The following is an 11,938-nucleotide window of genomic DNA, read 5'->3' on the forward strand; positions in this document are numbered from 1 at the left end:
ATAGCAGCAGGGAGAAGAATCCCAGACCGATCAGGAAAGTGTGTGTGTGGGTGTGTGTGTGTGTGTGTGGGGGGGGGGGGCATTTGTTCTCATGTAGAACCAGAATCAGGAGAAAATCCTTTTCCTTTGGAACCGGTTCACACAAACCATAAATGTTTGGGTACTGGTGTCCCACTCTGGATCAACGCTTCCTCTGGGAATTGAACCCTGGTTTCCCATGTGCAGAGCCATCCAGCCACTCCTGAACATGTAGTGTGGGTGGAGCGGTCAACCCCTGATCAGAAGATCACAGGTTTGGTTCCCGCCTTGCCTGCCCATGTGTGGAAGTGTCCTTGAGCAACACACTGAACCCCGCGTTGCTGGTGGCGGTTGAAGGTTGTAAATCTGCATTCCAGCGGACCTGCAGGATCACAGAATCCGGACCAAGAACTGAGGAACCGTTCCTGCTGTGCAGCACATTCCAAACAAGTCCCTGCAGAGCATTCAGTGAAGCTGAACTGTAGGAAATGTTTCAACGTTCACGGATCTGGATGTCCTTCCTGCTCTGAACAAACACTGGGAGCCGGCAGAGACCAGAAGATGTGAGGATGGAGCCTCCAGCACAAACTCAAAACACTTCAAGCTGTTTTTGAGGCCTTACTCTTTTGGACGTTGTGCTTCCTATGTGCAGTTGTTTTTGCTGCACCTCCACCTGGTGGACGGATGAGGAACTGCAGTTGGAGCCTCAGGTTAATCTGAAGGCGAACAGAGCGAGGAATGATAACTGTCTGCAGATGTGTGCCATGAAGAAGTGAAGTCCACTTTCACTCATGCAATGAATATTTTAATGCGTTCATTATTCAAATTGTTTGAGTTTTTAGACAGACTCCCAGCAGATTCATGGGAGAGAGAGAGAGAAAAGCACGAAGACCCAACCTGAGCCCAGATCAGACCAAACCCTAAAGTCTCCACCAGAACCTTAAAGGTCCGACAGACGTCATTTCAACATTTACACCCATTATTTATAGGGGTGTGTATTGGCAAGAGTCTGGCGATACGATACGTATCCCGATATTTTACCAAAACATGTTTTCTGTTTTTTTAAATATGACTTTGAAAAAAACTTAACCTGAATTTTAATGTCTTCCACTGTAATAAAATGGTCAAATTCAGTTTATTTAATGATCATAATTTTAATGTTAAACACTGCAATTGTATCTCATATATAAGTTGCGTTTACCAAAGCAAATTCATAGTGCTTTTATTTTGGTAAGTTAAACGATAGAAAGGTAACAGTCAACATTGTCTGATTTAAAAAATATATATATATATATATATATATATATATATATATATATATATATATATATATATATATATAAAAAACAAAGAATGGATGTTTCTTAACCAATAAGTTTCTATTGGGGAAATAAAATGCTGTTTATTTTCAGCATTAATGTAGCTTCTCTAGTGCTTTTAAACAGTTCAGGAGCCTGAATGGTGCTTTAAAAATAAAGGGTGGGGGACATATACTGATTCTTTCCAGAAACAATAAAGTGTGATGATGAGGCAGCAGGACAGAACGAAGGAAAGTTGCTTTAATGTGACAAAAAAGGTCTTTGTTTACATTTCTGCTCTGTTGCACCTTTGCAGACACGCTTCTCACACACGGAAGTAAACTAGTAACACTGATCACCACAGTCAGCCTTTTTCAGAGCATTGTTCACATCCCTCTGACCCATCAGGTCCCTAAACTAGAATCCATTGCTTTGAGGTTCTGCAGAACTTTAGCCCGCTTTGCTAGCATGTTAGCAGATGCTAAGCGCATTAGCCTATTAGCTGCTGCCGTGCTTCATTGTCTATCTTATTTATCTGAGCCTCTAAAAAGCACAGAAATCCACGTTTTCATATCTTACTGGCAGCAACATGGCTCAGAGTTTCTGTTTGGTATCCATTCCAGTAAAAACTAAGTATTTCATGTCTCAGAACAACAGAACCAGCTGCCTCTGGCTGCAGTCTTCCTGTTGTCTTGTGCAGAGTAGAGCTGCTCAAAGAGGCTCCATGTTCTCTGCTGCCAACTAGCGGTCGGAGGGTGAAGTGGACAACAAGAGTCAGACGCTGAAGGACGCTCAGAAATAATTAAATAAATATCGATCTGGCAGCATTTTGAATCCATACAAGTATTGCCAAATGACGTATTGCGAAATATTGCAAAAACGATTTTTTTCTTACACCCCTAATTATTTAAATACATTTTTCACCAGAAGAATTTGTTTTCTATTCAAATCAAAGTTCTTTTCTCTCATTTTTGTTCCGCTTCTCATGAGAAAAACATCATTCTCAGATCAAATGGGGTCTTTGTAAACTGTTCAAAGCGGTTTGACGTTGAAACAACATTTTATCTACTTATGACTGATAAGTCACTTTAAAGAAAATGTGAAAGTGCAACTACAAAAGATGAAAAGTCTTTTCGTCCATCAAACCATCGTTTTTATTTAAATCAACTTTTCTTTAACCCTTGTGCTATCTTAGATGACCCCCCCTTACATGGATGTGTTCTCCCTACCATTACAAAGGTGGATAAAGGTGGAAAGATTTCATGTAATCCATGGACACCAGTGAAGATCACAAATCATTGAAGAAAAAAGGTTCAGAACACTGTCTAGTGGGTCTAGATGACCCAACTCCCAAAGGATAGCACAAGGGTCACAGGTAAACAAGAACATGTTTCTCACAACAAGGAGCGGGCAAAAGGCACGACTTTAGAGAAAGAGAGCATCTACAAAGACGTTCACAGACAGAACAACATGAGCACAGTTCCAGCTAAGAATACACAAAAAGGCGACAAGACGGAGGAAAGAAGGGCTTTCATGAAAACCGTCAGAAACGAGAGCGTTGAGCGTGAAGCAGTGGATAACGCTGTTGGTTCACCGAGGGACAGAGTCCAGGGGCATTTCTGAAGGAAACATTCCTTACCATCCATGGAAAAACCTCCCTGAGCGTGTTGGAGGTCCACACTCCTTCCACTGCAGAAACCACAGGCTGTTACTGGAGCACCTGATTGGTCCGTTTATAACTTGAAGAACTTACAATAGAGAAAAAAAAATCATGAAAAATGAGGATTATCAGAAAGATGTTAAAAGAGGTTTCAGGTCCAGAACGGCTCTTCTGACCAACAGAATCACTAACAGCTGTTTATTTCTCTAAAAAGGTCTGTGGGATTTTGGCTTCCTGGAACCACTTCCTGTGTGTGTGTTTGTGTGTGTGTGTGGGGGGGGGGGGGGGGGGGTCACTCAGTCCAGTTCTCATATACAGTCAATGGTTTGAACTTTATCAGACGGAAAGTCTTTTGTGGCTAAATCAGTGGAAATTGGACAAAAACAGAGGAATAAAACAATGAACTGAAGTCGGTGAAAACTGTAATCCCGTCTCCTGGTAGTTCATTGTAGAACATTAGGCAGCATCGTAGCTCCAGACAGCATTCTGAGTAGAACAACATGAGAATGAGGATAAAAACATCCAAATCAAGGCAGCCATACACGAGAGTGTGAAAGAGTGGCAGGGGTCTGTTCTTTTTCTCCTTTTGTCTCTGATAGTTGAGGTCTGCCTATGACTGGCTGACTGAATACTTTCTTCATCACTTTATCGTCTATTCTTCCGAGTGGTGAGACCATCAGACAAAGTTTGAGGAGTTTTTACATCCCATCATCAGATTTATGTGATGACTGATGAGGATGGGGGGGTTACATGAACCCAATATCAGCCAAATACCAAAGGATCTGCTTTTATACCACACATGCTAGTTGTATGCAGATGACTTGTTCTTCTACATGAAAAGGTGACACATGTCTCTCATAGTGTTCTTCAGAACACAAAGCAAAAGATAACTGACTAAAACAGATGATACGACTGTTCATGAGGCGACTGCAACACAACTATGGAGTCACATTGCTTAGAATGACCACAATCCTTCAGAGCAGAAGCCGGTTGATGTGTGTGTGTGTGTGTGTGTGTGTGAGTGTGTTAGCAGCACAGCATCTAGTAAAGGTGATGCACAGAATGATGGGTAGGCCAGCGTGATGACACCCCCCCCTCTTCTTCAGGTATTCAAAAAGGATGAAGGAGGATGTTCTTTTGTGGAACACACAACTTCTCCTGTTTTGGTCCTTCTCAGCATCTGCTGCTGAAGTATCGGTTCTTAGAGTTTGGATCAATGACTTCAGGTTGTTGAAAACAAAATCCACTTTGGGGGTTGTGGTTATTTTATAGTTCAGATTAAAAAAAGAGGGTCTGTCATTTCTGTCCAAACAATGACTCTGTTCACTTTTCATTTTCTTTTGACCTCAGATTTGCTTTTGTCACCCTTTGCTCATGTTTTAGTCATCTTATTTTGAATGTTTGTATATGAAGGAGCGGTTTGCTCTGTAAACAGTAATAAATACACGTTTTAAAAGAGTACACTCAGGTTTGGGCTGTGCTTCTTTTGGTTCCTTCAGTCTTCATACCAACCCTGTTGTAACGTTCAGGACTCTCTGCCTTTGACGCGCTGAAAGCAGCAGGACATTTCTGGAAAGTCGTGTTCTCTTCCAGAAAACAGGAGGTTTCTGGTGACAGGAGACAGATCTGGGTTCAGGACACTACCTGTAAAAACAGAAGGAGACTGTTGTTTCTACAGAAAAAGCGAAATAACCCTTCACCACAGTTAGCTTCTCATGTTGTAACTCAAAGATTCTGAGCCACGTGGTTAAAGGTTGGCATCAAATGAAAGTGGGCGTGGTCTAGGTCCACGCAGGACCACATTTACCGTCCACTAGCACCATAAAAAAGAAGATATACTAAGAAAGGTGGAGACAGAAGTGAGGAACTGTTCAAGAAAAGCCAGAGAGAGCTACAAGGAGAGGGTTGAGGGGAACCTGAACCAAAATGGGAAGCACTGAAGAAGCCATGACCTGAACACCTGAATCTATAGTTTGATGTTACACCTGTCATCCTCACTGTTATCTGCACCAAACCCCCCCGCTGGTCCCTCCCCACTGCCTGCCCCCACCCTTCTGCCAGCTGATGGTGGTCCAGTTGCTCAGGCGGCTCATTCTTCATTCCTTCATTACAACATCCCTCCTCTTCCTCCTCCACTGGGTGTGATCCATGCCACTCACCTGCAATATGTGCTTTCTCCCCTTCAGCCCCCCTTGCCACCACAGAACAGCTGTGGTGGGAAGGGGAGCTGCCCCCCGCCTGAAGGTCCCTGACCGCTCTCCTCAACCAGAAGGTAGAGAACAGCCCATCTCCACCAGCGATGTCCAGACCAGCAGAAATCCACCACAGTCTCCTGAATGGCAGGAGGAGACGACTCCCTCCTTTTGTGCCAAAGTGCCGCCAAACTACTGACAACAAGACTCTACCCCGGAGGGAGAGCTGGTGCTTCCATTTAGACCGGGGGTGGGCAGCCAGGGCCGCATTCCTGCTGGTCTTTTTAACATACCCAGTCGGTCGTGTCCCACACACCTGATCCAGGTAATCAGTGGATCGACGGGGAGCACCTGAAACAATGACAGGCGTGGCGGCGCCCCTCCTGCTCGCTATCAGATCCTCCCTCAGAACAACAATGACTGGTTAGGGCTGGCGGTACATCGATTTGATCCATTCTTTGGACTGGTTGTGTTAGAGGATTGATTTTTGGTCAAATCTGGATGTTTATTCTGCCAGTACTCTGCTTTCTTACTTGGGCTTCCTTCGTTCCGTTGTCTGGCGTAAGGTTAGTCCGCCGTTAAAAGACGCAGACGTGACAAAGGCAGCTAGCGAAGAGGAGCTTCTTCCATGAGGCAGAGACAGAAGAAAAAGCTTGAAGTACACAATCGCACGATGACTCGGCGATCACAGGAAACCGATTTAGAGATAAAGATCTGCAACCAGCGGCAATCTGACACCATCCTTTATATCAGAACTCAGGCGGCTGAGACTCACCTCCCGCTTGGCTGCTTTAGCTTTGGGAATGACGTTAGCGTCACAGGAGTTTTGGGTCGTGCTGCTGTTGGACGGCAGGATGACCTTGTTTAGACGCTTTGCTGCCGCCCTTAACGGCCATCCTTGGGGCTAAAGATGAGGACGGCTGCCTCTGGTAATGATGGCCAGCTCTGATCGGCTTGGCTGAACAAACAAATTGTGATTTTTTTACATCTAAAAACTCGTTTTCATGCACTGGGGTCACCTCTTCTTACCAATCTGAGCAGAGTGTCCTCTCTTGGAGATGTTTGTGGATCGGACTACGTCTTTGATGTGGTCCACTTCCTGCTGGTACCGTTTTCGGTCCCTCAAAGCCGACTCCTTGGCTTTGTTCAGAGCAGTCTCCAGAACTTTCACTCGTTCGGCCGTGGCTCGCAACCGCCTTTCCAACTTGGGCAACTCACAGCGAAGGTCTGCATTATCCCGAACAAGCTAAAGACAGCAGGTGGTGACGGTGAATGAAACGGTCTCTTTCCAAATCTAAAGTCACACACATGTTGTCATGGTTGGTGTGTCCATGTGTGGAGTAGTTCAACAAAGAGGTCTTTTTTTCTGTAGTGGGACGTCCAAAGTGTGGCAGTTGGATCCAACAAACTAGGGACGGGGTCATTATAGCGCTGCAGTCAAGTCACTTTTGGAATATTTTGACCAAATAAAAGAAAACAATGAAATTTAGCTTAAGCCTTGGATACATGCACCACATGGCAACATCCACCTGGGTGCATGTGGCCCTTTTTCCAAATGGGCGTTCAATTTTCATCCCATAATGTACGTGGTAATGTGTGAGACGGCCTTCAGGTAACACCAATACAGTAACCGGGGAACCGTAATGCTGTTATTGAACCTTAAACAAAATGAGTTTCTATGAGCTGACATGATTGTTCTGATTGGCCATTGACATGTGGTGCCATGTGTCATTGACGCTAATCAGAGACAACATGGTTCTACACACAAACTGTCCCACAAACACACACACACACACACACAAGTGGAAGCAGCCAGAGGAAGAGTTGACGTAAGAACGACTTCCAGACTACTGTCTGTCTGTCTCAGGCTGGGAGAGGTTTTAAAGGGAGCTCAAAGATTTTCTGGTTCTGGAGTTTTGGTTCTCCTCCATCTGGATTGGAGGGGCAGCGGCTCTACTCGGCCCGTCTTTAAGGGAGCGCCAAGCCGCCCTGTGGAGGAAACTGGCTTTGGCCGTTGGTATCCATGGCCTCGTTCTAAAGCTCTGTCACCTAATAAATCTCATTTTTCATTGCGTAATGAAAGGATCAGACTATATTCTGACAAACCTGTTTGTGGACCTTGCCGAGCTGTTCTAGGTTGTTTTCTAAGAAGACGATCCTCTGTCTCTGGGCTAAACTGCCGCCAGCCTCGCTGCTGTCATTTTCGGAACCCTGTTTTCCAAAAAAGAAGAAGAAGAAACGGAATTATTTTTGACACTAGCGTTTACGTTTCTAGCACCCACATCATTAGGAAGTACAGCAGCATTGAAGGGACAGCAGCCCTCCGTTTGTCTCTGTGCTTCAACGGTCACAGTACTGCATTTACAATCAGGGGGGGGGGGGGGGGGACTCTTCCTTTTTTACTCTTGTTCTTTTGTCTCAAATCTTCCCAACAACTGCATTTTGTGCCAAGATCAACATTTTTTATTTATTTACTCAGCCTTTTAGGTAACTTTCCGATTCCTGATTGAGTTCGATCCCCTTCTGGACATCTAATGCTCAAACAGCTGGCTGCTGCTTATAAGATGTGACATGAAAGATTAACGGACTTCTGTTATCAGACACGGACGTCGAAACATGTCAGATGTCTGATAACAGAAGAACCTAAGGAGTCAATAAAAGAATACTGCAATACAGAAGTAGATGTACTTTGTTGTTTTGGGTTGCACCGTCTCATAAAGTGGCTGAACTAACACTTCATTGTATGACTTCAACATGGAAGCAACAGATGCAGCGTTTCAGGAAAGGGCTCTACGTCTCACGATGACCCGCGGTGTTCAACTGTTTCTGTCCAGATCTCTAAACTCATTCCATTTACTTACACAAAGGACTCGAGACTGAAGGTCCTGAATAAATCGTTTTCGGAGGTCCGTCAGAGTCTGCAGCTCTTTCGCCTGTTCAGGAAAAAAAAAGAAAAAGAAGAAGAGAAAGGTGGCTAAATATGTCATGTGGTTCAAAAGGCCTGAAATGCAGATGAAAGTGGAAGTACCACAGTGTCCTCCAAGCCTTTTAGGTCCTCTCTGGCTTGTTCTCTTCTGGCATTCCCCAGCCTAGATGGAGCAAAGAGACGGAAATCATGAAGACAGGCGGGAAAACCTCAAGTGTTTGGGCAGCTTCCTCTCCACTGCTCACATTTCCGTCACGAGATCACACATTTTTCAAGTAGTGAACACATCCTTTCAGCTTGAACTAAAAGATCTTTCAATAATAAAACATGACTGATAAGTGTTTTGGCACAGTTATTGAAAAGCGCAGAAAGTGATCAAAAGAATCAGGCGGAGAAACTCACATCAGTTTCTGGAGTCTCTGCTCCTTTTTCTGATCTTCAGCTTTGAGTTTATTCAGGTCAGACTCCAGCTTTCTGCTCTCCAGGACCAGCGACTGATTCATGCTGAGGACAGAAAACAAGCAGCTGGAATGTGGAGACGGTTCAACCCAATAGTCCAGGTTCTGTGTCTTTACTCTTTGACTCGCTCCAAGTCTCGCTGTTTTTGCTCAATTTCATCCCGAAGGTGACTCAGCTGCCTCTGATGCACCTCCCTGTGGTTCTGCATCTGTTCCTCCAGAGTTTTCTGAAAGGAGAAAACGCATCAGTTGCCTTCAGGGACACTCTTCTCCAACACCAGAATGTGGCTGCTTCATTCTCTTCAGTCTTCCCATGTGAACATCTACAACCCAGCTGATCCGATCTTTGGGTTCTGCATGAAATAAAGAAACTACAACAGAACGGAAGTTCAGACTTTAAGGTTTAATTCAAGGGGCTGAAAATAAGTCTGATTAAACAAATCAACATAGGCTTCAGCCTGAAGTCTGGATCCACGGACGCCAAAGGCTGGACTTCCTCCTCTGTGATGTGTTGCAGGCTTCACTGCAGGCTGAAGCCGGTTTGAGGCGGAATAGCGCTTGGCGGTGAATCCTTTGTGCTTGTGCTGCTGAAATCGTCTCTAAATGGTAGACTATGATAGTGAAACCCCACCTAGTTTTATTCAGCGTGGAAAGGATTCTGTGATCATCCACCACTGTGGTCTTCCAGGACCCTCAGGCCTTTTTGAGTTCTGATGTTCCCAGTGCACTCTTTTTTTTCCCAGCACGCATTACTCTGTTGACTTGACCTCTTCATACGCACAACTTCACACCCAAAATGAAGTTACTGTCTTCACATCTGCGCTTTGGAGAGACCGGTGGGCTGACTTTGTGACAATGTCACATTATACTGATGTGTGCAAGACATAGTTAAGAAAATTCTTCTGACATGGTGCCGTCAGGAATTTATGTTTTGTATATAAAAACGTATGTATGTACTCCCGCTGTGGGGAGAAAAGGGTTGCCTGTTTTTTTCATGTAAATTACTCCATAAACAGAAAAGAATCAAAACTAAATAATGGGGAACGTCATCAAAAGACTATATAAGGGGGTGATGACGAGACCGCGCCTCCCCAGCTGACTTCCTCGAAAACGCCGATGAGGGGTGTGGCGCGAGGATCTCCCCTGTCACCTGCAGGCCGCGAATGACAGCTCCACAGGTGGATGTTTGGAGTGAATTCTCTGACTTTTTCGGATGCTGATGGCTTTAGCGGAAAAAGAAAGAAACCCACTGGAGCCGGATCATTAGATCGACGGAGGATGATTACCGGGAGGCGCGGTTCCCACAGCAGACGTGTTTCGTGATCGGGAGCAGGAGAGTTTGCTGTGAGAGGCCACGTCAGCGATCCTGGAAGAACACTGGTGAGATCCAACCATAGTTTTTTAGTTACTGGTATACCAGAAAATAGCGATCGCTATAGGGCTATTTTTTTCTTTCTTTATTGACTCTCCTCATTTTTTGGAATTATTGACTTTCCGGAAGAATTGAACTCTATGAATGACTAAGGCTGAGCACGCCAAATCCCCTGAATGTTTGTTTTTGAATGGAACGATGATCATATTGTTTGAACTGACTCTACCTTAATTTTGGCTGTTGATTTATGCACGGGTTGTGTCTGAAATTTTCTGTTATCTGCAAATTGTTTCTCCGCATTAAGACGCTCTTTTGTGTTTAACCCCCTTTCGTGTATTTATTTATTAGTAACAGGACTAGTTATCCTAGTGAATTGTTACAACTTTACTCCGAACATCAGAAGAGAGCAGAGCACTGGGAACATAACATCTCCATTTTCCCAAAGATAAATGGTGTAAAACAACAAGTTCAAATTAGTCGATTGAATGGATTAATCGCCCGGCTCTACTAGGAATTCTATTTTTTTTATTCAGAACAATAGCCTGTACTGTAGCGTACTTTAAAACCCACATTCTCCACGTTCTCCTGTCACTCTGCCCCCTAAAACCAGGAGCCGTTCCTCCTCCTTCATTTAGGGAAGACGTCCTGCAGCAGGATCTCAGCGTCGGCGCCGGCGCGTCAGTCCGGCGGCACCGTGCTCTGAGCGTTGTTGCTTTCAGAAAAGGCCGGTGTCATTCATGCTTCTTCTTCGGCGTTTCAGGTTCAGCTGACGCCATTTCTCCGTTCAGAGGCACAAAGTCCGGTTATAGTGATTCAGGAACCGCTGGAAACAGCTGGGAAATATTCCTTATCGGACGGCGAGGAAGCCGGCGTGCTCTTCATCGCCGCTCCCCTCCTCCCCCGCAGCATCTCCTTCAGACGCTAAAGTCTGAGTTTTTGTAATGAACCGGAGGAGTCACATGACTGACAGAACATATGTGAGACCGCGAATATCCGGGGAACGCTGTAGTTTGTTGAGTGTTTAGATCCATAGTTTGTATGTAATCAGGTTTGAACGTTGCTCTTCTTTCTCTCCAAACCAAAGCTGACACAGATCTAAAGACAACGTTAAGGTCCCAAAAGCTGGGAGGATCCAGTCTGACCCGAACTCTGACATCACTCAGTGAGATGACAGCTCCAAGGAAAGGTTTACCTTCATCTCCACAGCATCCTTTAGCCTGCTGAGGTGTTCCTTCTCTTTGTCCATCACTGTTAGCTCATGCATTTGACCTGGACACACGCAGACAACACAACACATTTATTGCAGCCATCACGCAGCACCATCTGTCTTGGTGAACATGTGGGACCTTGGGCGCGGAGCTTGGCGACCTCCTCCATCAGGGCATCCTGGCTTTCCTCCAGCTGTCTCTTCTTCAGTTCCAGTTTGTGCACATCGTCTGTCAGAGATGCTGCCTTGGTCTGCAGCTGAACAGATTCCACAACAAACAGCAGGGCCTTTACATTCCTGCAGCCTATCACAGCAGCTCAGACCACGCCCTGCACTGGGAGGCCGATGGAAAGTGTTGGCAAAGACACCGAAGAGTCTCACGTCTGAGCCTTCCTCTTCTCATAGGTAAGTTCATTCAAGTTAAAAATACTGGATCAATTCCCAAGTTCAACCTAAACATTGTATTTAGTCATTCTTTAGGGTTTGCTAATAGAAGCCACCTACATCTTACACAACTCAGATGTACACAAAAGCTCCAACTCTGTACTCCCACCCGGAGACAATCTCAGAGAAAAGAGCCCAACCTGGTTGGTGACATTCATCAAGTCACGTAACACAGCTTTGTCAAGTGGTCTGCACCGCCATCAATGTTAAAATTAAACTAATTCAATGTGAATACGACTAAAAACAGCAAGAAGAGTGACAGTAATGAAAGAAGTAAGAAGGGGGAAAAGGCCAAAAAACGCTAAAGAAGTTGTCATTAGAGAACCAGAGTATCTCTTCATTTCCTCATTTGGCCCTCTGTGT

The 11,938-nt window shown here is 44.9% G+C and overlaps 1 protein-coding gene across 1 annotated transcript in view; it reads right to left on the reverse strand.

The window, feature by feature from the left end:
* Positions 1-2,446: 2,446 nt before the first annotated feature.
* LOC144988578 (kinesin heavy chain-like) overlaps positions 2,447-11,938 on the reverse strand; it is a 28,602-nt gene continuing 19,110 nt past the window's right edge. Inside the window, exons 17-26 of the mRNA XM_078939049.1 lie at positions 11,271-11,388; positions 11,117-11,193; positions 8,670-8,779; positions 8,497-8,598; positions 8,197-8,257; positions 8,030-8,101; positions 7,275-7,379; positions 6,198-6,414; positions 5,944-6,126; positions 2,447-4,620 (exon numbers count right to left, since the gene is read on the reverse strand). Coding sequence (XP_078795175.1) covers positions 5,984-6,126; positions 6,198-6,414; positions 7,275-7,379; positions 8,030-8,101; positions 8,197-8,257; positions 8,497-8,598; positions 8,670-8,779; positions 11,117-11,193; positions 11,271-11,388 — 1,005 coding nt within the window. The 3' untranslated portion in view covers positions 2,447-4,620; positions 5,944-5,983. The remainder of the gene's footprint in view (positions 4,621-5,943; positions 6,127-6,197; positions 6,415-7,274; positions 7,380-8,029; positions 8,102-8,196; positions 8,258-8,496; positions 8,599-8,669; positions 8,780-11,116; positions 11,194-11,270; positions 11,389-11,938) is intronic.

This window comes from Oryzias latipes, chromosome 21 (genome assembly GCF_053564925.1).
Source record: "Oryzias latipes strain Hd-rR chromosome 21, Olatipes_Hd-rR_3.1".
NCBI lineage: Eukaryota > Metazoa > Chordata > Actinopteri > Beloniformes > Adrianichthyidae > Oryzias > Oryzias latipes.